This window comes from Rhincodon typus, chromosome 6 (genome assembly GCF_021869965.1).
Source record: "Rhincodon typus isolate 14 chromosome 6, sRhiTyp1.1, whole genome shotgun sequence".
NCBI classification, from domain to species: Eukaryota; Metazoa; Chordata; class Chondrichthyes; order Orectolobiformes; family Rhincodontidae; genus Rhincodon; species Rhincodon typus.
In genome coordinates, this window is record NC_063337.1 from 108,306,369 (window position 1) to 108,331,529 (window position 25,161).

Genomic DNA, 25,161 nt, shown 5'->3' on the forward strand with positions numbered 1-25,161 from the left:
AGATCTCGGTGTCCATGTGCATAGATCACTGAAAGTTGCCACCCAGGTTGATAGCGTTGTTAAGAAGGCGTACAGTATGTTAGGTTTTATTGGTAGAGGGATTGAGTTTCGGAGCCATGAGGTCATGTTGCAGCTGTACAAAACACTGGTGCGGCTGCACTTGGAGTATTGCGTACAGTTCTGGTCACCGTATTATGGGAAGGATGTGGAAGCATTGGAAAGGGTGCAGAGGAGATTTACCAGGATGTTGCCTGGTATGGAGGGAAGGTCTTATGAGGAAAGGCTGAGGGTTTTGAGGCTGTTTTCGTTCGAGAGAAGAAGGTTAAGAGGTGACTTGATAGAGACATACAAGATGATCAGAGGATTAGATAGGGTGGACAGTGGGAGCCTTTTTCCTCGGATGGTGATGGCTAGCACGAGGGGACATAGCTTTAAATTGAGGGGTGATAGATATAAGACAGATGTCAGAGGTAGGTTCTTTACTCAGAGAGTAGTAAGGGCGTGGAATGCCCTGCCTGCAAAAATAGTAGACTCGCCCACTTTAAGGGCATTTAAATGGTCATTGGATAAACATATGGATGATAATGGAATAGTTTAGGTTAGATGGGCTTCAGATTGGTTTCACAGGTCGGCGCAACATCGAGGGCCGAAGGGCCTGTACTGCGCTGTAATGTTCTATGTTCTATCCCTAATTGTCCTTGAGAAGGTGGTGGTGAACTGCCTTCTTGAACCATTGAAGTCCATTTGATGGTGGTACACCCACAACGCTGTTAGAGAGAGAGTTCCTCGATTTTGAGCCAGTGGCAATCTAAGAAGGGCAATATCTTTCCAAGTTCAAATCACGAATTTTAAGAGGAATTTGGAAGTGGTGGTCTTCCCATGTATCTGCTACCATGTCCTTCTCGATAGCAACAGTTGTGAGTTTGGAAGGTGCAATCTAAGGAGACTTACAGTCACAGATATTGACAGACTTCTCATTGTCTTCACGATGTGTGTACAAACCAATTTCTCCTAGACACGGGTGCATGAGCAGGCATTCTAGTTGTAATGCAGTGTATCTTGGAGAATGAACAGAGAACACACAAATACTTGAGCAAAACATTTAGGACACTACTTTATTTTAGTAGTTTAGAAGCATTGTGTTGTTGAGATTGAGATGTCATGGTTTGCCTACTCAGGTGGATGCAAAAGAGCTTATGGCAGTATGTGAATGGGGGACTTCCTGTAGCCAAATTTATCCCTCAGCCAGAACAATAAAAAGATTGTTGTTGAGCTCATTGTTGCTTGTGGAGCATTGGCATGTGCAAATTATTAGCTACATTTGCCAATGTAACAGTGTCTTCCTTTCAAAAATAATTTATTGATTGTGAAGTGCTAATGGAAAGCTGGAAGGTTGAAAGTCTGTTATACTTTTGGCTGACAAATGACAACAAGACTTTAAAAAAGAAACTCCTGGAAAAGCTCAGCAAGTCTGGCAGCATCTGTGGAAAGAGAGCTGAGAGAGCTTAGAACTGGAGAAAGGGTCACTCGACCCGAAACATTAACTCCACAGATGCTGCCAGACCTGCTGAGCTTTTCTAGCAATTTCTGTTTTTGTTTCTGATTTCCAGCATCTGCAGTTCTTTTCGTTTTAACAAATTTTTATCTACTTAAAGTATAGAAGTAACAAACTGCATTTGCTATACCATCAACTCCACATAATTAACTATTTTGAAATATCGAAAAGCATGAGTTTTATGGTGTGAATTGAACATACCTGTGACACGATTTGATGTGTACTGTTTGGTAACCTATGACAATATGTTTTAATACTTGACTGCTATTTAATAGAGTTGCAACTTTATTTTGCTTGTATTCATTTAAAATAAAGAGCTATATATGACAATCTTTAAAAAGTGTGTAAGGAATAATGATAATGCATGTATTTCTGAGAAGACAAAGTTACTTACATTCTTCTTTCTTGCTAAGAGGTGGCAGAGTGTATATCTAAAAAAAAATTATTAACAATTTGATAATTTTGACAAAATACCAAACTACTGGTAATAATTTTTGATTTTTATAATTTGAGCTAAAATTTCAAATTGAGCACAAAGAGCATAGCAAAAATACTGAAATAGATTATTTACTGTGCAATATTCTATGAATGGAAACAATCTGGAAATTTTCCATGGGGTTCATCGGACATATTGTTTGATCTGTGTTACAAAAAACTAATAGATCTATTTACTCTTAAACTGAAAATTTAAAACAGAAATATTCTAACCAGTGTGTATTAATTTAAAAAAAACACACTATAGGTACTACTTCAGAAAATCCAGAAGCAGCCCTGACACTTTGCTGTCACTTTGATTTACAGACTGGATCTTGAACAACAGATAGCCATTTTTCAGTTTCACTTTCCCAAATTTTCTTATCGCATTTCAGCCATTTGTTACCACTCAGTTTTGCGCCGCATCTTACAAAAATAATTTACAATCTTACTTTCTTTTGTAGATTTTAGAGTGTGGAATAATTCGTTTTGTACCTTAAAATACATGTTAACCAATCAGAAGCATATTTGTAAGGTTCTGAAAACTTGATTCAAAAACCATAACCCATTTTGGGAAGCTGAATTTTTGCCTGTCACCTAATTAAGATTACCAACACCACCTCCCCCTCTCTGCCACCCACCCTTCTAAAAGCAGGTTTGAAAGATTCAGCTCAACGTGTCCAAACTGGAAAAGCAAATATGGAAATTACAAATTATGTTACAGGACAAGAAATTCTTATGGCCCTGTGGATGGCTGGGCAAATTACTTCAGATATCTATCAAGGACAATTTTTATTATTTCTCCTTGTCTGCCTCCAAATAATTAAAACTGCAATACAGCAAGTTGTACGTGAGATAGATGCCTATTTGGGGAAGCAGTGAGGAGGACTTAAGCATAAACTGAACACAAGCCCTGCTCAGATTGGAGGATCTGAGGTGAGACAGGAGCAAAGAAGGAAGGGCTTAGAAAAAAAATCACACTTCACATCCCTTTCTCCCCTTTCCAACCAGCATTATCTTCAGGGCACTGATAACACTTAGGATGCCACAACATGTGGAACATAGAGACGAATATAACAGGAGGCAATACTGATAACCATCTCTCTTATATAAAATCTCATACTGGCTCTTTTCCATCCATTGCTTCTAACCAAAGTTTTCTGTTGGCTTCAGACTGAGCTTGTAGTGTTACAATGCCATGCCTGCAAAAAGTAAACAAATATACAAAGAAGATTTTAAAACATTTACAGGAATTTTCATTTTCTTGTTGTATTGAATCTGAATATTTACACCAAATTTCAGTAACTTCAAACCCAGCACGACTTAAACGCAACATTTTCGCCATTACAGTAATTATATACATTGACAACTGCTCAGCAAAATGCCCTAGCACAATGTTCTCCATCACCCGTGCCAACTATTCACATGTCTTTACCAATTGAGATTATCTACCCCTTTGCACAGAAGGGCATTGATGTTTTTTTTCTTTATTCATTCATGGGATAAGGGCATCACTGGCTAGACAGCATTTATTGCCCATCCCTAATTACCCAGAGGGTACTGAAGAGTCAACCACATTGCTGTGGATCTGGAGTCACATGTAGGCCAGCCCAGGTAAGGGAGGCAGTTTCCTTCCCTGAAGGACATTAGTGAACCAGATGGGTTTTTCCAACAATCGACAATGGATTCATGTCATCATTAGACTGTTAATTCCAGTTATCTATTGAATTCAAATTGCACCATTTGCCGTGGCGGGATTTGAACCCAGGTCCCCAGAACATTATCCGGGTCTTTGGATTAACCATGCAGCGATAATACCACAAGGCCATTGCCTCCCCAATATTTTATGTTTTATCAACAAAAATAATATAATGACTCATTTGACATAATTGAGCATGTATATCTGAGTCACTCTTTTATCTAGTACAACAGGCAACATTGTGGTTTCAAATATAATGACTAAGATTGAGTGGGCCATAAAAAACAATGGAAAGCAGCTGCAACCACTTCCATGCTACAATCTTGTCTATGGCTATTTCTTTGCATCATTTTTGAAGAAGGCTCCTCCAGAATTCCTCCTGCACAATTCCAACAATTTTCCACTATACCCTCTGTACTCTTCTCTGACATGAAATACAAGGAGCTCATAGACCACTTTTTAAATCTAAAATCAAGGGCATTTGCTTTGTTCTTCCCTACAGCCAACACCTTAACCTTCTTAACCTCCACTATTCCATAGTACCTCTCCACCCTCACCTCTGCAGTTACTTCCTTTATTCACAAAGACTTTTTTGGCACTTACTAACCATGCTCCTTATCACACAATATCCCTTCAGGGGCCTTGGTCGATGAAAGAAAATGACTAGATGTGGTCTTTATGTCCTCTGCTCCTTGAGCCTTCTGAAAATAGTAACAGTTCCCCTCCATCTACTCTCTATACCTGTCATGATTCTTTAACACCTTTATTGAAGGTGTTATTAAAGAGAACAGCTAAGCTTTGTAAATCTATCCTGTTTGCTATGCCTTCATGTCTTTCCTAAAGTATGTTATGCACGGTAGGATAAAGTACTCCCGCTGAGATTGAAGCAGGTTGTATGATGATTCATTGTATCTTTCTGGTGTTATTTTTGTGCCATACCTCAATTTATGAAGATCACGCCTTTTAATTACTTTCACAAACTGTCCTGTCACCTTCAACAATTTGTGTACAAACATTTCATTGTCTTTCATCATTATTCTTGCCAAGATTAAACTTCACCTGTCATTTGACCACCCATTCCACCAATCTGTCAATGGCCTCTTGACGTTTATCACTCCTCTTCATAGTTCACAATACTTCCAAGTTCTGCGTGATTTGCAACTTTTGTAATTGATTCTGTACACCTAAATCCTGAGTTATTAATTTTGATTAACAAAGGCAGTGGAGTCAATACCTATTCCAGGGGAATCCTATTATGCACCCTCCTCCAGTCCAAAACAAGACAAATGTTCATTGTTATCTGCTCTCTTCCCTGTCACTCCGCCAACTTTCCACCAATGCTGTTTATTCTGGAGGCTTTAACTTTGCTGACAAGTCTGTCATGTGGCTCTTCATCAAACACCTTTAGAAATACACCATATCAACCACATTATCTTCAAAAACCCCTTCTGTTACCTCATGGAAAAAAAACCACATTAGTTAATTTGTTCTTAATTAGTCCATGTTTGTTGAAGCGACTGTTAATTTTTATCTTAAATTATTGCTTCTAAATGCCTTTCCACCACCGAGATTAAATTGACTGGTTTACAGCTGCTGTGCTTTACCCTGCAAACCATTGTTGAACAAGGGAGCAACAGTTGCCATTCTCCAGCCCTCTGTCACCATCCCTGTACAGAATGAATATTGCAAAATTATTGTTAAACTTCTGCAATTTCTACCCTTTCTTCACTCAATATCCTGGGATACACTTCATCAACTTCTGATGACTTACTATCTTTAAGTACAGCCAGCATTTCTAATGCACATCAATTTTTAATCCGTCCAGTGCCTTAACTACCTCCTTTTTCTATGACATTGGAAGCATCCTCATCCTCAGTAAAGACAGATGCAAGGTACACCTTTAGCATGTCCACACGTAAATCCCCAAATTGATCGTTACCTAAATCTACTCTTACTTTTAAACACTTTTTACTATGCATATGTCTGTTGAAGATTTTTGGATTTCCTTTTATATTTGCTGCCAATCTGTTCTTATACTGTCTTTTAGCTTCTCTTATTTATTTTACACTACCCTTCAAAACATTTTTTTATCATAGTTCTTTTTCTTGCAATATCAAATGGACATCTGTCAATATGCACTTCTTTTTTGCTTCATTTTGCTGTCTGTCTATCTATCTTCCTGTTTCTCTCTCTCTAATTATCCAGAGATCTCTCACTTAGGTTGCCTAACTTCCATGCTCACAGGATGCATTTGAGGTATTTTCTCTTTAAAGACAGACTATTGTTCAAATACAGTTGTGCCAATAATTTTAGGTTCCAAATTAGCTGCACCAAATTTACTCTCATCTCATTTAAATTGTTCTCCTGTAATTAATGATTTTCATTCTGGCTTGGTCATTGTCCTTCTCCACAATTAACTTAAAACTTATGATATTATGATCACTGTCCCTTCAATGTTTCTAAATGAATACTTGATTTAATTGACACACAATTTCAACATCTAAAAATAGCCTCGATAGATGTTTAAAAGAAAGTTTAATTGAAGGGATGTAGGAACAGGGCAGAATATGTAATGAGAATGACTGCTCATGCAGGACCAATATCAACATGGGCTGCTCAAGCTGAAAGGCCTCTTTCCTATTTGCAATTTACACTGACTGACCTTAAGGAATCATTCCAATTAGTAACAATTTATCTTACCTTTCCACGACTTCAATATCAAAACAGAAGCGTTTATCAATCGAGTCCGTCTTTCTTCGAATGCAAAACTTCAGTTTGAATATTTCTGAAGCTGTTACAAGGCCATTCTATTTAATTCCAAAATAATAAATCAGGCATTTTCATGGTGAATAAAGCACAATTTCAGACAAGCAATTCTGTACAGATTAAATGAGGTAAATCAATATTACCCTTGAAAAAGATTATATTGTTATCGTCCTTCTAAGGTATAGCTAATGCTACAATTCTAATTTATAATACCAACTACGTATTGTTAGTGCCAAGAGAGCATTAAGGCAGCTCAAAATTCCTTCCCATATCTAGTTTAGTACAACTTATACTCACATAGAATCTTTAATGCAGTGAAATATCTGAAGGCATTTCATAAACATGCTAACAAAAAATAGTTGATGCTAAGCTGCACAAAGATATATTTGGACAGGTCACCAAATGTTTGTTTGAAGAAGTAGGCTTTAAAGGAGTGACTTAAAGTAGAGAGTAGATTATGGAGGAATTCCAAAGTTATGGGGCTAGACAGCTGAAGGGAAGGTCAACAATCTGGGGCAATGAAATTTTGAGATGTCCAAGAATTTGAATTGGTAAAGGGCAGTGAATTTGAAGGGCTTTGGGTTAGTGGGAGGCTAGTCAGGATTTTGGAGTAATCAGGCCTATAGGTAATAAAGGCATAGAGGAAAGTTTTAGGAGATGAAAGAGTCAGGAGCAGAGAAGTAGGTGATTGAGCACAAATAGAGCTAGAAGCACAATTCAGAACCAATAAAGCTGCCATGTTGCAAACAATCTGGTTGACAGTTAAGACAATGGCCAGCGAGAGGGATTGATTTGGTGAGATAGTAGGAACTGCAGATGCTGGAGAATCTGAGACAACAAGGTGCAGAGCTGGATGAACACAGCAGGCCAAGCAGCATCATAGGAGCAGAAAGGCTGACGTTTCGGGCCTAGACCCTTCATCAGAAATGAAGGATTGATTTGGTGTCTAGTAAAGGGACTCTGTGGTGAGGATCAAATACATTGGCTTTGGATTCCCAAATATTTAATTGGCAACATTTCTGATAATCAAATATTGAATATGATAAATCAGAAGCTGGGAGAAGCAATAATGAAATAGATTGAAGTATTGCCAGCACAAATATTAAATTTAATGCTGTACTTTAAGATAATGTTTCAAAGGATTGCTTGAGAATGAGACATTGGAGGAGGCCAATTGCATAACCCTGGAAGATTCTGGATGATTTGATGCAGAAATGAAGAAACCAATAGACAGGAGGGGTAAGGTATTTCCACTCAGTTTGAACATTGGGCAAAATGATGGAGTCATTCACAAAGGTGATAGATAGGTTAGAAATGATGATGAGAGAAAGCTAAAATGGTCACAGTTTCATAAGGGTCCTTTTAGTGGCGTGCATGTGGAAACCTGGTTAAAAAATGCAAACATGGCAGTAGGAGAAAAGTAAGGCTATTGCTCGAAAAATAAACAGAAGGTCTATTTTTGACCATTTATATCAGGTAACATTTTGAACTTACCAATTTTCCCCCTGACTTTGGTTCACATAATGTCATTGAAAATGCTTTTGTCGCTTTGTCATAGGTGCAGTAGTGCTTTATCCATGCAAATCCAAGGGGTCCTAAACAAAAAAAATGAACTATTGATGAACAGTTTGCACATAATGGAGCAATGACAGTAAAAGTATAAAATTAAATCATTTTTAAATGTAGCTGTTGTTTGAAGACCAAATTGAACGAAGGGAGCTTTTATTTTAACAAAGATAAAAACAATTAGGATTTGATTTGGACGTTGTTTGTATAACAGGAATAACGATTCACAATTGATAAAGAACACGTCTAGTTGGAATTCAAAATGTACAAAACTTATGATGATGAAGGAATGAACAATGAAGTTTTGTTCTATTTCGATTCCAGAAATAAAATTAAGTTAATTGAGGTCTTCACTGCTATAATTGATATGATATCTGGAATACTGAGTTATAAATGGCTGTACTGCAAGCCATTTTCACCCACTCACATAGACAGCATACAATCAATCAACTGAAATTGTGGGGATTTGTACAACACTGCTGATTGGAAAGATTTGGCGGCTTACAAAAGAAAAAGATACTCAATAGTTTCAATAGTTGGCGTCACTCAGTGAAAAATTTACCTGACTCAGTGGGCATGTAACTTAAATTTCAGCTTGTAACCCTATCAGTGGTCCTAACCCTGACTTTGAGAAGCTCTGATCTACAAAATATGGGCTGAATCTCCTCATAAACCAATTCCAGGGATTAAGCCGGTAAATCTCCATTTGTACTCTCTTTATATATAGTATATCCCTCCTTAGATATTGGAACCAAAGCTGTACACATTGTTCTAGGTGAGATCTCATCAAGACCCTATACACCTCCAGCAAGACATCTTTACCTCATACTCAAATTTCCTTGTGAGGAACATGCCATTTGTCAATATTATCCTCGGCACCCTATTTTTACTTTGCATTTTTAATCAGCTTTGGTACTAGCATTGAGAGAAATTTCAATGTTGAGGGGTTTTAATATGTTTCTACCTTTGAAACACTTGTGCAGCATAAAGTATTCATAGATCAGATATACAAGACACAACTATTAAACAGATCTTTATAAATCATCCAAATTGTTTGAATCCCAACCCAGGAAATTACAGACAACCCACTAGTGTGGATTTTTTATCAATATTTTTCCTCATTTGCTAATTGACCACATGGCCATTCTGAATAAGGTTGACAATTTGTGTTGAATTGTGAGAAAGTCAGTGTTCGGACATACATGCACCCAGCTTTCCCATTCCACTACCACCGCCATCACAACCACAATCAGGTAGAACCAGGGTGAGAGTGGATTTAATTCAGAATCTGTTAACCAGCAGAGTGAAAAGACATTTATTTAAAAAATCCAAGCTGCAATTTAATTAATAATTTAAAGGTGACAAGTAGTGTGTCATCAGAACACCAATAGTTACAAGAATAATATATATGTTTTGATAACGTAAAGGAATGCAATTCAAGAGTTTTTTTTTATTCATTCATGGCATGAAGGTGTCACTGGCTAGGCAGCATTTATTGCCCATCCCTACTTGCCCAGAGGGCAGTTCAGAATCAATCATATTGTTGTGGGTCTGGAGTCACTTGTAGGCCAGACCAGGTAAAGGATGGCAGTTTCCTTCCCTAAAGGACATTAGTGAACCAGGTGGGTTTTTCCGACAATCGACCAATGGATTCATGGTCATCATTGGATTCTTAATTCCAGATATTTTATTGAATTAATATTCCACCATCTGCATTGGCAGGATTTGAACCTGGGCCTCCAGAATGTTAGAGATAGTAGGAACTGCAGATGCTGGAGAATCTGAGATAACAAGGTGGAGAGCTGGATGAACACAGCAGGCCAAGCAGCATCAGAGGAGCAGGAAGGCTGACGTTTCGGGCCTAGACCCTTCATCAGAAATGGGGGAAGGGAAGGAGGTTCTGAAATAAATAGGGAGAGAGGGGGAGGCGGATAGAAGATGGATAGTGGAGAAGATTGGTGGAGAGGAAGCAGACAGGTCGAAGAGGCGGGGATGGAGCCAGTAAAGGTGAGTGTAGGTGGGGAGTTAGGGAGGGGATAGGTCAGTCCAGGGAGGACGGACATTTCAAGGGGGTGGGATGAGGTTAGTAGGTAGGAGATGGGGGTGCGGCTTGAGGTGGGAGGAGGGGATAGGTGGGAGGAAGAACAGGTTAGGGAGGTGGGGACGAGCTGGGCTGGTTTTGGGATGCGGTAGGGGGAGGGGAGATTTTGAAGCTTGTGAAATCCACATTGATACCATTGGGCTGCAGGGTTCCCAAGCGGAAAATGAGTTGCTGTTCCTGCAACCTTCGGGTGGCATCGCTGTGGCACCGCAGGAGGCCCAGGATGGACATGTTGTCTGAGGAATGGGAGGGGTAGTTGAAATGGTTCGCGACTGGGAGGTGCAGTTGTTTATTGCGAACCAAGCGTAGGTGTTCTGCAAAGCGGTACCCGAGCCTCCGCTTGGTTTCCCCGATGTAGAGGAGGCCACAACGGGTACAGCGGATGCAGTATACTACATTAGCAGATGTGCAGGTGAACATCTGCTTGATGTGGAAAGTCTTCTTGGGGCCTGGGATGGGAGTGAGGGAGGAGGTGTGGGGGCAGGTGTAGCACTTCCTGCGGTTGCAGGGAAAAGTGCTGGGTGTGGTGGGGCTGGAGGGGAGTGTGGAGCAGACAAGGGAGTGACGGAGAGAGTGGTCCCTCCGGAAAGCAGATAAGGGTGGAGAGGGAAAAATGTCTTTGGTGATGGGGTCGGACTGCAGATGGCGGAAGTGTCGGAGGATGATGTGTTGGATCCGGAGGTTGGTGGGGTGGTACGTGAGGACGAGGTGGATTCTTTTTTGGTTGTTACTGCGGGGACGGGGTGTGAGGGATGAGTTGCGGGAAATGCGGGAGACACGGTCGAGGGCGTTCTCGACCACTGAGGGGGGAAGTTGCGGTCCTCGAAAAACGAGGACATCTGAGATGTATGGGAGTGGAATGCCTCATCCTGGGAGCAGATGCGGCGGAGGCGAAGGAATTGGGAATACCGGATGGCATTTTTGCAGGAAGATGGGTGGGAGGAGGTGTATTCTAGGTAGCTGTGGGAGTCGGTGGGCTTGAAATGCCGCCTCCTGCAGTGCCACAATGATGCCACCCGAAGGTTGCAGGAACAGCAACTCGTATTGTGCTTGGGAACCCTGCAGCCCAATGGTATCAATGTGGATTTCACAAGCTTCAAAATCTCCCCTCCCCCTACCGTATCCCAAAACCAGCCCAGCTCGTCCCTGCCTCCCTAACCTGTCCTTCCTCCCACTTATCCCCTCCTCCCACCTCAAGCCGCACCCCCATCTCCTACCTACTAACCTCATCCCGCTCCCTTGACCTGTCCGTCCTCCCTGGACAGACCTGTCCCCTCCTTAACTCCCTACCTACACGCACCTTTACTGGCTCCATCCCCACCTCTTCGACCTGTCTGTTTCCGCTCCACCTATCTTCTCCTCTATCCATCTTCTATCTGCCACCCCCTCTCTCCCTATTTATTTCAGAACCCCCTTCCCCTCCTCCATTTCTGACGAAGGGTCTAGGCCCGAAACTTCAGCCCTTCTGCTCCTATGATGCTGCTTGGCCTGCTGTGTTCATCCAGCTCTGCACCTTGCTCCCCCAGAATGTTACCTGGGCCTCTGGATTAACAGTCCAGCGATAATACCAAGGGGCCATTGCCTTCCCTTGTGGCTGCAGAAACTTCACAAATTTATTTTAAAACAGTAATTGTTAAGAAAACAACTAAAAAGTGCAGCTTCTGCACACTTACGTTTTTCCTGCACATACAGATATCCCTCCATTGTCCATTGACCAGGTGGCTTGTAATCCTGAGGGGCTGACTTCATTCTCTGCATCAGTCTTTCTACTTCCTGCCTTGTACTTTCAAAATTATTTCTGGTCTTGAATGAAATAAAAGCATAATAATATATTTTATTGCTCAACAGTCAAACGCATGACAGAATTATTTAATAACAATGGGTGTAACAGTTCTGCCTTTATCTGCAAACTAACATCAACTTCTGGAAGTGCACATGTGCAGTTAAACATAAGTATCCACTGTTCCTCCATAAACTCAGCAAAAAGAGCATCTTAGACAGTGTGACGGTAGGGTTCTGAAATGCCAGACAAATTACAGACTAAATTCATGAGAAAAATTAAGCCAAAACATTCCAGTCTAAGTACTGAAAACAAAAAATGCTGGAAATCACAGCAAGTCAGGCAGGATCTCTGTGGAAAGAGAGTAAGCTATCGTTTCGAGTCTAAAAGGCACTTTATCAGACCAACCAAAAAAAAAAAGAACAGAATTTTGCAGTTATAAATTTCCCATGTCAGGATGGCAGAGTTTGAAGTGAAGCTTCAAGCGAAGACCTGCTCGAGGTCATCAGCCCAGACCATCTGCAGTTCTCTCCACTGAAAACGCATTAGACATGCTGCACCCACCAGGGGGAGCACTTCCTGGGAGTAAACATTAGTAAAGGCACTTTGAAGACTACTTCTTTTGGAATATTTACTTAGGTGATGGATACAAGACTAAATATGCTCTTCAATTAAATTTTAATTTAATTCAGTTACTAACTAGCAAATCATGATTTAACCTCAAACGTTTCCTTCTCTGTCACAAACTTGCTTAACTTTTTCTATTTAAATGATAATATCATGTTTAACACTTCAGTAAACATTCCTCTCCTGTTCCTTCTAAGTTGCAATTGCAAGAATCTTCACATTCTTATTTCTTTCTGTATCCTTACTATTGTCCAAGATCATGGTTCTGTAGGAGTTAAATGTTCTTGTTACATTAGCTCCTTCCATTCTAGTCATGTCACACAGTCTAGCTTTTTGAAGGTAGCAGATGCATCTGTACTGACCTGCTAAGTTCTTCATAATTATGGCTGACCAACTGTAGCTCATTCATTGCTTTTGTGCAATAAGTCTTGATGTTATCCTTTTCGATATTTCATTGTAGCTTATTATCTATCACTAAGCACTAGATAGGCCTAAGACAAAGCGAAGACAAAGGAGAAATGGTAGCTGGACACAACCATAAAAAACCTTTACTTCGTCCCACACACTGGTAGAGGAGGTGCCAGCAGAGATCATTTGGGAAAACACCACTACCTAGCTAAAAATTTAGCCAATGCATATTTTGTTAGATATTTTTCGTCCTTTTTCAGGTGCTAAAAATTCCTGAGTTTCTTGGCTTCTAAGTTATTCTTCCTGTTCAAAATGTCAGACTTTAAAACCAAGCTTGGCATCACAAATCACTCTTTCCTAACTTACCACCTTTTAAATCATCATAGAACCCTGCACTACTGATCTAAACCTTTCATTGGGGTTTTATAATAAAGGATATCTTACATTTTGAAGATTGTACTGTAGCTGCTGTTTGTATGGAGCAAATTCCTGTGCAAGCTCATAGCCTTCATGGTAGAATGTGAATAACCCTTGAAGAAATGCCAACAACTGTGGAAAAATAAGCAGATTTTCACAGAAGAAACAATTAATAAAATGATAGATAAAAACCAAAAGAATTGCGGATGCTGTAAATCAGGGACAAAAACAAAATTGCTGGAAAAGCTCAGCAGGTCTGGCAGCATCTGTGAAGGAGAAAAACAGAGTTAACGTTTTGGGTCCGGTGACCCTTCCTTAGAACTGATGGTATGTAATAAAATGATAGTGTTGTTTGGAAATTCTAACACACAAGATATTCCCAACTCTGCTTTAGCACTTCTGCGGAAGATTTATATCTGAAGTGACATTTATCCTACCTTGTCATTAAATGTGGGTCAGAGAGAACGATAGATGCCATTATAAGGATTAATAGATAACTATTCTCACACTTACATAGGAAATTAAGCAGAGTATCCAATTTGTCAATGTAAGTCAATTATTTCAAATGCTATTTTAAAAAAAGTACTGCTTAAATATAGCATATTATGGATGAGTTAAAATTAAACAGCAAATAGACGATGAGAGTTATTCCACTTAAATCACATACAATGAAACTAAGTTAAAAAGTTGTGGGATATTATATAATCTGTGCAACTGAAATCAAGCTATTCAGTCATGAAAGAAAATATTAATTTAGAATTATTATGCTTCATTTGTAAAGTCCATTGGGTCCATACTGAAAGCACCAACTTTCACCTAACACCACTCATGACCTTAGGATATGTTAAGAATCTTCGCAGCCAATGAGTAGTTTTGAAGTGTAATCATTGCTTTAATATAACGAAACCCAGCAGCCAATCTGCACACAGCTAGGTCCTACCAACAGCAATGAAATAAGTAAGAAAGTACTGTTTTGATGATGTTATTTGAGGGATCAATATTGGCATGGACTCAGAGAACTCTCAGTCTTTTCCATTTAAAACATTTGCCACCCTTGTTATGAAGTTGTTACATCTGACTGTCTCAACAGGTTGCTGCTTTTCAGTCTGAACCCATATCTTCCAGTTATGGGGAGGGTAGCAATGTCAAACAATTTTTATATTCCTTTAAATATCTCAAGAAAACTCCCTTGATCTTAATTTATCCACAGTAAATGATCCATGCCTCTTTAATCCCTCCTCATAGTTCAGTTATCTTAAGTTCGATGTCAGTTTTGTCACAAATGCTACAATTTCAGAGTTATGGTGCAATTAGCAGAATTGGTTGCAGTATTACAGGTGTGACTGTAAGTACGCTTTGAATAGATCCATTAACAGTCTTGTGATTTGTGCTCAGATACTCAATATCTCAAGATCCATTTAGCTTTCCTCAAGTTGTGATGAAGTCAGGAAATGGGTGGCCCTGGTGTATTGAGTACCAAATTGAGTACCAGTGAGCAAGTTATTGTTGAATAAGTCCCACTTAATCGTACTGTCGATGACTGCTTCTATTACTTTGCTGATGACTGGGATGATGACCGAACTGCCAAAGCTGTTAAGGAACTGCCCAAAGATAAATGTTGAGCTAAAAGAGAACTGTTTGGATTTTAGTGTTCCTCTTGACAACAGACATTATACAACTAATTTTCACATGGTGGCATCTGCCTAGTGAGCATTCTGATTAACAGCTCCAAGTGATTATTTAAATGTTTGTTTTCGTATGGGATCAGTTGAAGGAATTTCATCTTATTGTTACTGTATCTGTAAGAATGTGTTTCTTTCAATAGTTACATCATCAATATACACACAACCTCATTTTCTGTCAGTACACCTCCAGAGATATGTCAATGTGGATACTAGATGAGTTGGCATGGATTCGGAAGGGCAAAGGATGAGGACACAAGTGGCATGTGCTCACACTATGTTTGCATAGGGACTATTTGATTGTTTAGCATATTGAGTATGAGAGGCTATGGGAGTGGAAAAATTGCTACAGGGTGCTATGGAGGTAAGAGGGGCCATGGTCAGGAGAGAATGAGGGCCCATAGGGGAAAAATACAGGGGATAGAATTTTCTTAATTCACTTTGGAAATCCATTGCCTGTCCTTTGTTGGCCTTGAGAAGGTGGTAATGACCTGCCTTCTTGAACCGCTGCAGTCCATGTGCTTTAGGTAGATCCACAATGCCATCAGGGAGGGAATTCCAGCTTTCTATCAAACAACACTGAAGTAATGGCAATATATTTCTAAGTCAGGATGATGAGCAGCTTGGATGGGGAACTTTCAGATCATGGTGTTCCTCTAAGTTTGCTGTACTTATGCTTCTAGATGGTACGTTTGTGGGTTTTGAAGGTATTGTCTAAGAATCTTTGACAATTTCCTGCAATGCATCTTGTCAACAGTATGCACTGCTGCCACTGAGCAGCCCCTGTGATGGAGGAAGTGGATGCTTGTGGATGTGGTGCCAAGCAAGTGGGCTTCCCTGTCCTGGAGTTGCAGTCATCCAGGCAAGCAGGCAGTGTTCCACCACGCTCCTAACTTGTACCTTGCAGATGGTGAACAGGCTTCGGGGACTCAAGCTGAGCTACTCACTACAATATTCCTAGCCTCTGACTTGCTGTTATAGCCACTGTATCTATATGGCAAGTCCAGTTGAGTTTCTGGTCAATGATAACTCCAACGATGTTGATAGCGGGGTTTCAGTGAAGGTAACATCATTGAATGTTAAGGGGCAGTGGTTAAATTATCTCTTCTTGGAGATGGTCAATGCCTGGCATTTGTCTGCCCAAATGTTACTTGCCATTTGTCAGCCCAAGCCCAAAAAATCTCCAGATCTTGTTGCATTTGGACATGGACTGCTTCAGTATCTAAGGAGTCACAAATGGTGTTGAACATCTCCACTTCTAACCTTATGATGGAGGGAAGGTCCTTGATGAAGCATAATCAAGGTATACTGCGTCAAAGGGGAAAGGTGGAATAAACAAACCCAGACTCCCCTAAATGTCTGCTGCATTCAGAGTGACATGATTGTACTGGAGAGGATGCAGAGGAGATTCACCAGGATGTTGCCTGCAATGGAAAGTCACAGTTATGAGGAGAGATTGGACAGGCTGGGTTTGCAGAGGAGGCTGAGGGACAATCTGATTGAGATATACAACATTATGAGAGGCACAGACAGAGTGCATTAGGAGAATCTTTCTCCCCTGGTAGGCATCACTTAGACCAGAGGGTGTAAGTTTAAAGTGTGGATTAGGTGGTTTAGAGGGGATTTGAGGAAATTTATTTTTTACCCAGAGGTTGGTAGAAATATGGAACATGCTACCTGAGAGGGGGGTGGAGGCAGACTGTTGTAACATTTAAGAAGCATCTCAATGAGCATTTACAATATAAGGGCATAGTAAGCTATGGACAAAGTGTAAGTAAATGGGATTAGTGTGGTTTGTTGTTTGTTGGTTGTCATAGACACTGTGGGACAAAGGGACTGTTTATATACTGTGTGACTCTAGAGTGCACAGTTATCAGCAAGGTAATCAGATAAAGAAGCAGTGATAACATGAGAAAAAATCATTAGGATCTGGAATGTACTGTCTAGGAGTATGCGGGTTCAGGGTCATTTGAAGCTTCAAAAAGTGAATTAGATAATTATCTAAAAAGGAAAAAGTCATAGAAATATTGGGAATTAGCAGGGAGTAGCATGAGGTGAATGATCCCTTTGGAGGGCCAGCATAGACATGATGTGCTTAATGATAACCTTCTGGGCTGTAACCATTCTATAATTCTATTACTTACAGGTTCAACAAACTCAAATTTCTTCTTTTCCTGAACTTCTTGAACTTTGAACACGTATTCCAATGAAGCTTCATAAAAATTCTGCCGCTCCTTGTCAATTTGTGTATCAGCCTGTAATAAAAGGAATTTGCATCTTGTTTGGAATGCCAATCTGATTTGATTTAAAACTTCAAAGATTTAATTAGATTGCATGTTGGCATACCTAATAAAGTTCCAGATTCACTTTTGCAAATCATTTTACTTGGATTTAAGCAAGAGCTGTTAGTTTGCTCAACCCATCTCATTTACGGAGAGTCCCAACCACCACATTTATATTCAAGGGTACAGGGACAGATGGTCTGATTTCTGAAAGGAAGGTCTGAGACATAGAATCTCTACAGTGTGGAAACAGGCCCTTCAGCCCAACAAGTCCATGCCAACCCTTGGAGCATCCCACCCAGACTCATTCCCCTATAACCCACTTACACATCCCTGAACACTATGAGCAATTTAGCATGGCCAATCCACTTAACCTGCACATCTTTGGACTGTGGGAGGAAACCGGAGTACCCAGAGGAAACCCACGCAGGTACGGAGAGAACATGCAAACTCCACACAGACAGTCACCTGAGGGTGGAATTGAACGCGGGTCCCTGGCGCTGTGAGGCAGCAGTGCTAACCACTGAGCCACCGAGACAATAAAGGAGACAGACTAGAACATATGCTGCCGCCAACCTCCTTCTACTTCCCCCTCCTACAATTTTGGGGCAGGAAGATTTTGCTGATCTAAATGGAAGCTCTTTTAAAAGGTTGACTATTTCTAAATAGTACCAGTGCAGAATTCTAACATGATGCTCACTCTCTAACCTTTAAACTTGAATATAGGTTTTAGCTTAAGACCCAGTTAGGACAGAATCAGTCAAGAATCAAATCAGTATATCCTTTAAAATAACAGAAACAGATATTATGATTTTAAATCATCCAAATACCATCACTTACATGACATTCGAATTGGGGCCCAAATTTTCTTTAGGATATTGTGATTTGCTAGATTATAATTTGTGCTAAATCATACAAATTGGATGTGTGAAAGTGGTCATTTTCGGGATGAGCAGAAGCCAATCTGATATTAGTTAAGGAATTTCTTAATAAATATTTCCAAACTGTAATAAATATCCCTTAAAACAGTTTTATAAGGCAAGAATGTTCTTACCTCTTGTAAATGTGCTTCTTTTTTCCTTGATGACAGATTCAAATGCTTCTCCAATATAGAATAGTATTTCTCACTTTCTTTATCAAATTTTTTCTTTCCATCCTACAAAATATGTATAATATACATTTTGGAAACAACTGATTAGAAACACTTCAATGTTTTATTCCCTTTAACTTTTTTTTTAAGTAATGGCAAACTGGGCAATGGTGAGTGTTGATTCCATTTCTTTACAAAGTAAAAAGTGATTAATAACACATCAAGAAGAATGGAAAATATATTAAACCAATTCACTCAGCTACCACAATTCATCTGTTTACCTTAAACTGAACTGAATATTACTCATTCATTAAAGAGGTTTTTTCTTTAAGTATATAGTCTCCAAAAACAAAATACTCTTGCAGAGAAACCAAAGACAACTATAAAACTGCAAAAGCTTTTTACAGTCAGTAATGGGGGAACAGAATTTCAGGGAAATGAAAAAGTACTGAGAGGAGTAAAACAACAACAAAAACAGAAGTCGCTTGAAAAGCTCAGCAGGTCTGGCAGCATCTGTGAAGGAATAAAAACAGAGTTAATGTTTTGAGTCTGGTGACCCTTCCTCAGAACAGGAGGAGTAAACAGCCAAGAGGATAAATCCAGATTGAGCACCCACAATAACAGGCCGACTGCTTGATCCTCAAAGCAGGTTCAATCCCTTAGCTGGGAAGCAGAAGTAAGACTACTGGCTATCATTTAGCAGTGTTAGAAACGACTTAGCCTTACTCAACAGCAATCTTAACAAGGAAGTTAAACAACTTCTTCTCAAATAAGCTTCAGGTATTTTGAGTGTAAAAATTGGGGATGAGGTTAGTTGCCAGTGTCACAGTTATCTCAGATGTTAACCCGTGATGAATTACGGTGAGCATATAGCCACCTGATTTAATGCTTTGTGTAGCTGGGAATATTATAATTATGGTTGAAGTGATGTTTCACATCATCCTGATATTCAAAGATTGCACATATGTGGAAAAAGCATGCATCTTCAGTATCCAGCAGTCTTCCATATTGATTCAGAAGATATGCTTTACTCTTAGCTTCCTCCCAAGGGTACAGGAATGCTTAAACATTGTCTTTGAACACTTATATCCCAAATTGGTCACAAGATTGGGAAAACTTGAAACCCCTTATAAAGCTACTTTGAAGGTGACGCCAAACCAGTTTGTCTCTTTCTTCTGTTAATGGATGAGGGATGTTGCTAGATGTGAAGAAGTAGTTGGATGACATGGCAAATATGGAGTTATTGATCTTCACAAAAACTTTAAATGGGGTTACTTCCCTAGTGTCTGAACCTACAGAATGGTGCTCAGAGATAGACACAGTTCCTGAAACTAATGGCTCAATACAAAGTTCTGTGGATCTCCCACAACTCAATGAAGCAATTGCCAGATAAATTGATCCCTTGTCTACAGTTGATGAAAGTTATGCAATGCCTTCCACTTGTAGAATACTTATAAAGCTAGATGCCAATAATGGTTTTTATCAGGTCTCTCTGGATGGGACAACTGAACTTCTACACCCTACTTTTGTAGATACTGTTTCAATAATGCATTGGAAAATCTCAGTGTAGTCCATGGCAACATTTAACATGGTTGACTTTATATACATGCCATACAGCAGCATGGGTGGCTCAGTGGTTAGCACTGCTACCTCACAGCGGCAGGGACCTGGGTTCAACTCCAGCCTTGGGTGACTGCGTGGAGTTTGAACGTTCTCCCTGTTTCTGCATGGGTTTCCTCCGGGTGCTCCGGTTTCCTCCCACAGTCCAAAGATGTGTATGCTAGGTGGATTAGCTGTGATAAATTGCTCGTAGTGCCCAGGGATGTTTGGGTTAGACACGGGAAATTAGGGGAATGGGTCTGGGTGGGATGTTCTTCAGAGGGGCAGTGTGGACTTGTTGGGCCAAATGGCCTGTTTCCACACTGTAGGGATTCTATGAAAAAATAAGCTGATACCCTGACACATGCTGAAACCATCCAGCTGCCTGATAAGCAATTACATAATTTCTTGAAATGTTTACAAATAGTATATAGAGCAGACAACAGCCCATGATGTTGTGCCAACCTATTATTCTACTCTAAGATCAAACTACCCTGCATTTACTATCATTCATGTGCCTATCCAAGAGTCGCTTGAATGTCCCTAATGTATCTGACTCCACTACCCTCTCCCGCAATGCATTCCACATGCCCACCACTCTCTGTGTGAAGAACCTACCTCTGACATCCCCCCATACCTTCCTCCAATCACCTTAAAATTATGCCCCCTCGTAATAGTCATTTCCGCCCTGGGAAAAAATATCTGGCTATTCACTCTATCTATGCCTCTCATCATCTTGTACACCTCTATCAAGTCACCTCTCATCCTTCTTTGCCCAAATGAAAAAAGCCCTAGTTCCCTCAACCTTTCCTCATAAGACCTGCCCTCCAGTCCAGGCAGCATCTTGGAAAATCTCCTCTGCACCCTCTCTAAATCTTCCACATCCTTCCTATAATGAGGCAACATGAACTGAACACAATATTTCAAGTGTGGTTTAACCAGGATTTTATAGAGCTGCAGCATAACCTCACAGGTCTTAAACTCAATTCGACCTGCCAATGAAAGCCAACATACCATACGCTTTCATAACAACCCTATCAACTTGGGTAGCAACTTTGAGGGGTCTACGGACATGGACTCCAAGATCCCTCTGTTCCTCCACACTGCCAAGAATCCTGCCATTAACTGTATATTCTGCACTCAAATTCAACCTTCCAAAATGAATCACTTAGCACTTTTCCATGTTGAATTCCATCTGCCACTTCTTCGCCCAGCTCTGCATCCTGTCAATGTCCCGTTGCAACCTACAACAGCCCTCCACGCTGTCCACAACTCCACCAACTATCGGCAAACTTACTAAGCCACCCTTCCACTTACTCATCCAAGTCATTTATAAAGATCACAAAGAGCAGAGGTCCCAGAACAGATCCCTGCGGAACACCACTGGTCACCGAGCTCCAGGTGGAATATTTTCCATCGACTACGACCCTCTGTCTTCTATTGGACATCCAGTTTTGTATCCAGACAGTCAAATTTCCCTGAATCCCATGCCTTCTTACTTTCTGAATGAACCTACCATGGGGAACCTTATCAAATGCCTTGCTAAAATCCATATACATCACATCTACTGCTTCATCAATGTGTTTTGTCACATCCTCAAAGAATTTAATAAGGCTTGTAAGGTATGACCTGCCCTTCACAAAGCCATGCTGACTATTTCTAATCAAACTGTGCTTTTCCGAATAATCATTAATACTATCTCTCAGAATCCTCTCCAATAATTTGCCCACCACAGAAGTAAGACCGACTGGTCTGTAATTCCCAGGATTATCCCTATTGCCTTTAATGAACAAGGGAATAACATTTGCCACCCTCCAATCATCTGGTACTACTCCAGGGGACAGTGAGGACACAAAGATCATCGCCAAAGGGGCAGCAATCTCTTCCCTTGCTTCCCGTAGCAACCTTGGGTATATCCCCTCTGGCCCAGGGGACTTGTCTTTTCAAAATTTCTAGCACATCCTCCTTCCCGACATCAACCTGTTCGAGCATATCTGCCTGTTTCACGCTGTGCTCACAAACTACAAGGTCCATCTCACTGGAGAATATTGAAGCAAAGTATTCATTAAGGATCTCCCCTGCCTCCTCTAACTCCATGCATAAGTTCCCTCCACTATCCCTGATCAGCCCTACCCTCATTCTGGCCATCCTCTTGTTCCTCACACAAGGATAGAACATCTTGGAGTTCTCCTCAATCCTACCCGCCAGGGCATTTTCATGCCCCCTTCTAGCTCTCCCAAGTCCATTCTTCAGTTCCTTCCTGGCTACCTTGTAGACCTCTAAAGCCCTGTCCGATCCTTGCTCCTCAACCTTAAGTAAGCTTCCTTCTTCCTCTTGACTAGATGTTCTACATGTCTTGTCATCCAAGGTTCCTTCACCTGACTATCCCTTCCTTGCCTCAGTGGGACAAACCTATCCAGCACTTGTAGCAAGTGCTCCCTAAACAACCTCCACATTTCTGTCGTGCATTTCCCTGAGAACGTCTGATCCTAATTTATGCTCCGCAGTTCCTGCCTAATAGCATTGTAATTCCCCCTCCCCAATTAAATACTTTCCCATTCCGCCTGCTCCTATCCCTCTCCCTGACTATAGTAAAAGTCAGGGAGTTGTGATCACTATCACCGAAATGCTCTTCCACCGAGAGATCTGCCACCTGGCCTGGTTCGCTGCCAAGCACCAAATCCAATATGGCCTCCCCTCTAGTCGGCCTATCTACATATCGAGTCAGAAATCCTTCCTGGATACACCTGACAAAATCGGCTCCATCCAAACTATTTGCACTAAGGAGGCTCCAGTCAATATTAGGGAAGTTGAAGTCACCCATGACAACAAACCTATTACTTCTGCACCTTTCCAAAATCTGCCTCCCAATCCGTTCCTCAGCATCTCTGTTGCCATTGGAGGGTCTATACAAAACTCCCAATTAAAGTGACTGCTCCTTTCCTGTTTCTGACTTCCACCCATACTGACTCAGTAGACAAACCCTCCTTGCCTATCTCCCTCTCTGCAGCTGTGATACCATCCCTGTTTAGCAATGCCACTCCTACACGTCTTTTACCTCCCTCCCTACTTCTTTTGAAACATCTAAACCCCAGAACATCCAACAACCATTCCTGCCGCAGTGTTATCCAAGTCTCCGTAATGGCCGCAACATTGTAGTGCCAAGTACTGATCCATGCTCTAAATTCGTCACCCTTATTCCTGACACTTCTTGCGTTAAAATAGACACAGTTCAACCCATCACACTGACTGTAACTTTGCCCTGTCAACTGTCTATCCTTCCTCACAGACTCTCTGCATGCTGTATCTGCCTGCACACCAGCTACCCCATCCTCCGATCTGTAACTCCAATTCCCATGCCCTGGCCAAACTAATTTAAACCCTCCCGAAGAGCTCTAGCAATACTAACGCCCAGGATATTGGTGCCCCTCCAGTTCAGGTGCAACCAGTCCTTCCTGTACAGATCCCACCTTCCCCAGAAGGTATCCCAATGATCCACATATCTGAAGCCCTCCCTCCTACACCAGCTCTGTAGCCATGTGTTCAGCTGCGCCTACTCTCTATTCCTAGCCTCATAGCCCATGGCACTGGTAGTAATCCTGAGATTATTACTCTGCTCGTCCTGGCTTTTAGCTTCCATCCTAACTCCCTATGTTCACTTTTCAGGTCCTCATCCCTTTTCCTAGCTATGGCACCGACGTGTACCATGACATCTGGCTGCTCACTCTCCCCCTTAAGAATCTTGTCAACTTGATCCGAGACATCCTGACCCTGGCACCCGGGAGGCAACATGTCATCCGGGAGTCTCGTTTGGTACCACAGAATGTCCTGTCTGTTCCCCTAACTATTGAATCTCCTATCACTCTCACTTTCCTATTCTCCCCCATTCCCTTCTGAGCCACAGAGCCAGGCTCAGTGCCAGAGACCTGGCCGCTATGGCTTTCCCCTGGTAGGTCCCGCTTCCCCCCCCCCCCCCCCTCCCCCAACAGTATCCAAAACGGTATATTTATTATTGAGGGGAACGGCCACAGGGGATCCCTGCACTGTCTGCTGCCTGTTCCCTTTCCTCTTCCTGACAGTCACCCAGCTACCTTTTTCCTGTACCTTGGATGTGACCACCTCCCTGTAACTCCTCTCTATCACCCCCTCAGCCTCCTGAATCATCCGGAGTTCATCCAGCTCCAGCTCCAGTTTGCTAACGTGGTTTTTGAAGAGCTGGAGTTGGCTGCACTTCTCGCAGGTGAAGTCAGAGGGGACCACCAGCAGTGATCCTTACCTCCCACATCCTACAAGAGGAGCATGCATCTGCCATAACTTCCATCCCCTCTACTCTAGATTGCCAAAAGAGATAAAAAGAAAGAAACATAAAAAACCTCACCTTACCGACCCTCCATACAGAATCATTTTTTTCGGTTAGAGGAGGAGGATATGTGGGAGACATTACACATGTAGTGTTTCGGGTTTATATTAGTTCACTTACCCAGCAGTCCCCGTGTCCGTGTTTGCTTCTGCTCAGCCTTCGCTCTCCCTATTCACGAGGCAGGTATTTTATCTGGAAACCTTACCTTCCTGGCTGACTCTGGCTCGCGCTCTCACCACTCCCACCACTGAATTAGAGCCTTACACTTAGAGACAAATGTGGAATGCTGAGGATTCTCTTTGGTTTCTCGGCTACATTATCACTTTAAAAAGAATTTGTTATAGATTTCCTACAGTGTAGAAACAGACTATTCTGCCCAACAAGTCCACACCAACTCTCTGAAGGTCATCCCACTCAGAGCCATCCACCTACCCTATCCTTGTAACCCTGCATTTCCTATGGCTAATGCACCTAACCTTCACATCCCTGGACACTGTGGGTAATTTAGCTTGGCCAATCCACCTAACTTGCACATCTTTGGACTGTGGGAGGAAAACAGAGCACCCGGCAAAAACCCACGTGGAAACAGGGAGAACGTACAAACTCTACACAGATGGTCACCTGAGGCTGAAATCAAACCCAGGTCCCTGGTACTGTGAGGCAGCAGTGCTAACCATTGAGTCACCGTTCCGCCCATCTAAGAAGAAGATACAAGTTGATCCCCAGAAAACTAAAACAGCCTAGGAGATTTTCAT

At 41.3% G+C, this 25,161-nt stretch overlaps 1 protein-coding gene across 1 annotated transcript in view; it reads right to left on the reverse strand.

Moving 5' to 3' along the window:
- arhgap42a (Rho GTPase activating protein 42a) overlaps positions 1–25,161 on the reverse strand; it is a 120,796-nt gene that overhangs the window by 48,054 nt on the left and 47,581 nt on the right. Inside the window, exons 2-9 of the mRNA XM_048598432.1 lie at positions 18,412–18,513; positions 17,220–17,330; positions 13,421–13,525; positions 11,835–11,964; positions 7,989–8,089; positions 6,429–6,535; positions 3,153–3,231; positions 1,950–1,986 (exon numbers count right to left, since the gene is read on the reverse strand). Of these exons, the coding sequence (XP_048454389.1) occupies positions 1,950–1,986; positions 3,153–3,231; positions 6,429–6,535; positions 7,989–8,089; positions 11,835–11,964; positions 13,421–13,525; positions 17,220–17,330; positions 18,412–18,513 (772 nt within the window). The remainder of the gene's footprint in view (positions 1–1,949; positions 1,987–3,152; positions 3,232–6,428; positions 6,536–7,988; positions 8,090–11,834; positions 11,965–13,420; positions 13,526–17,219; positions 17,331–18,411; positions 18,514–25,161) is intronic.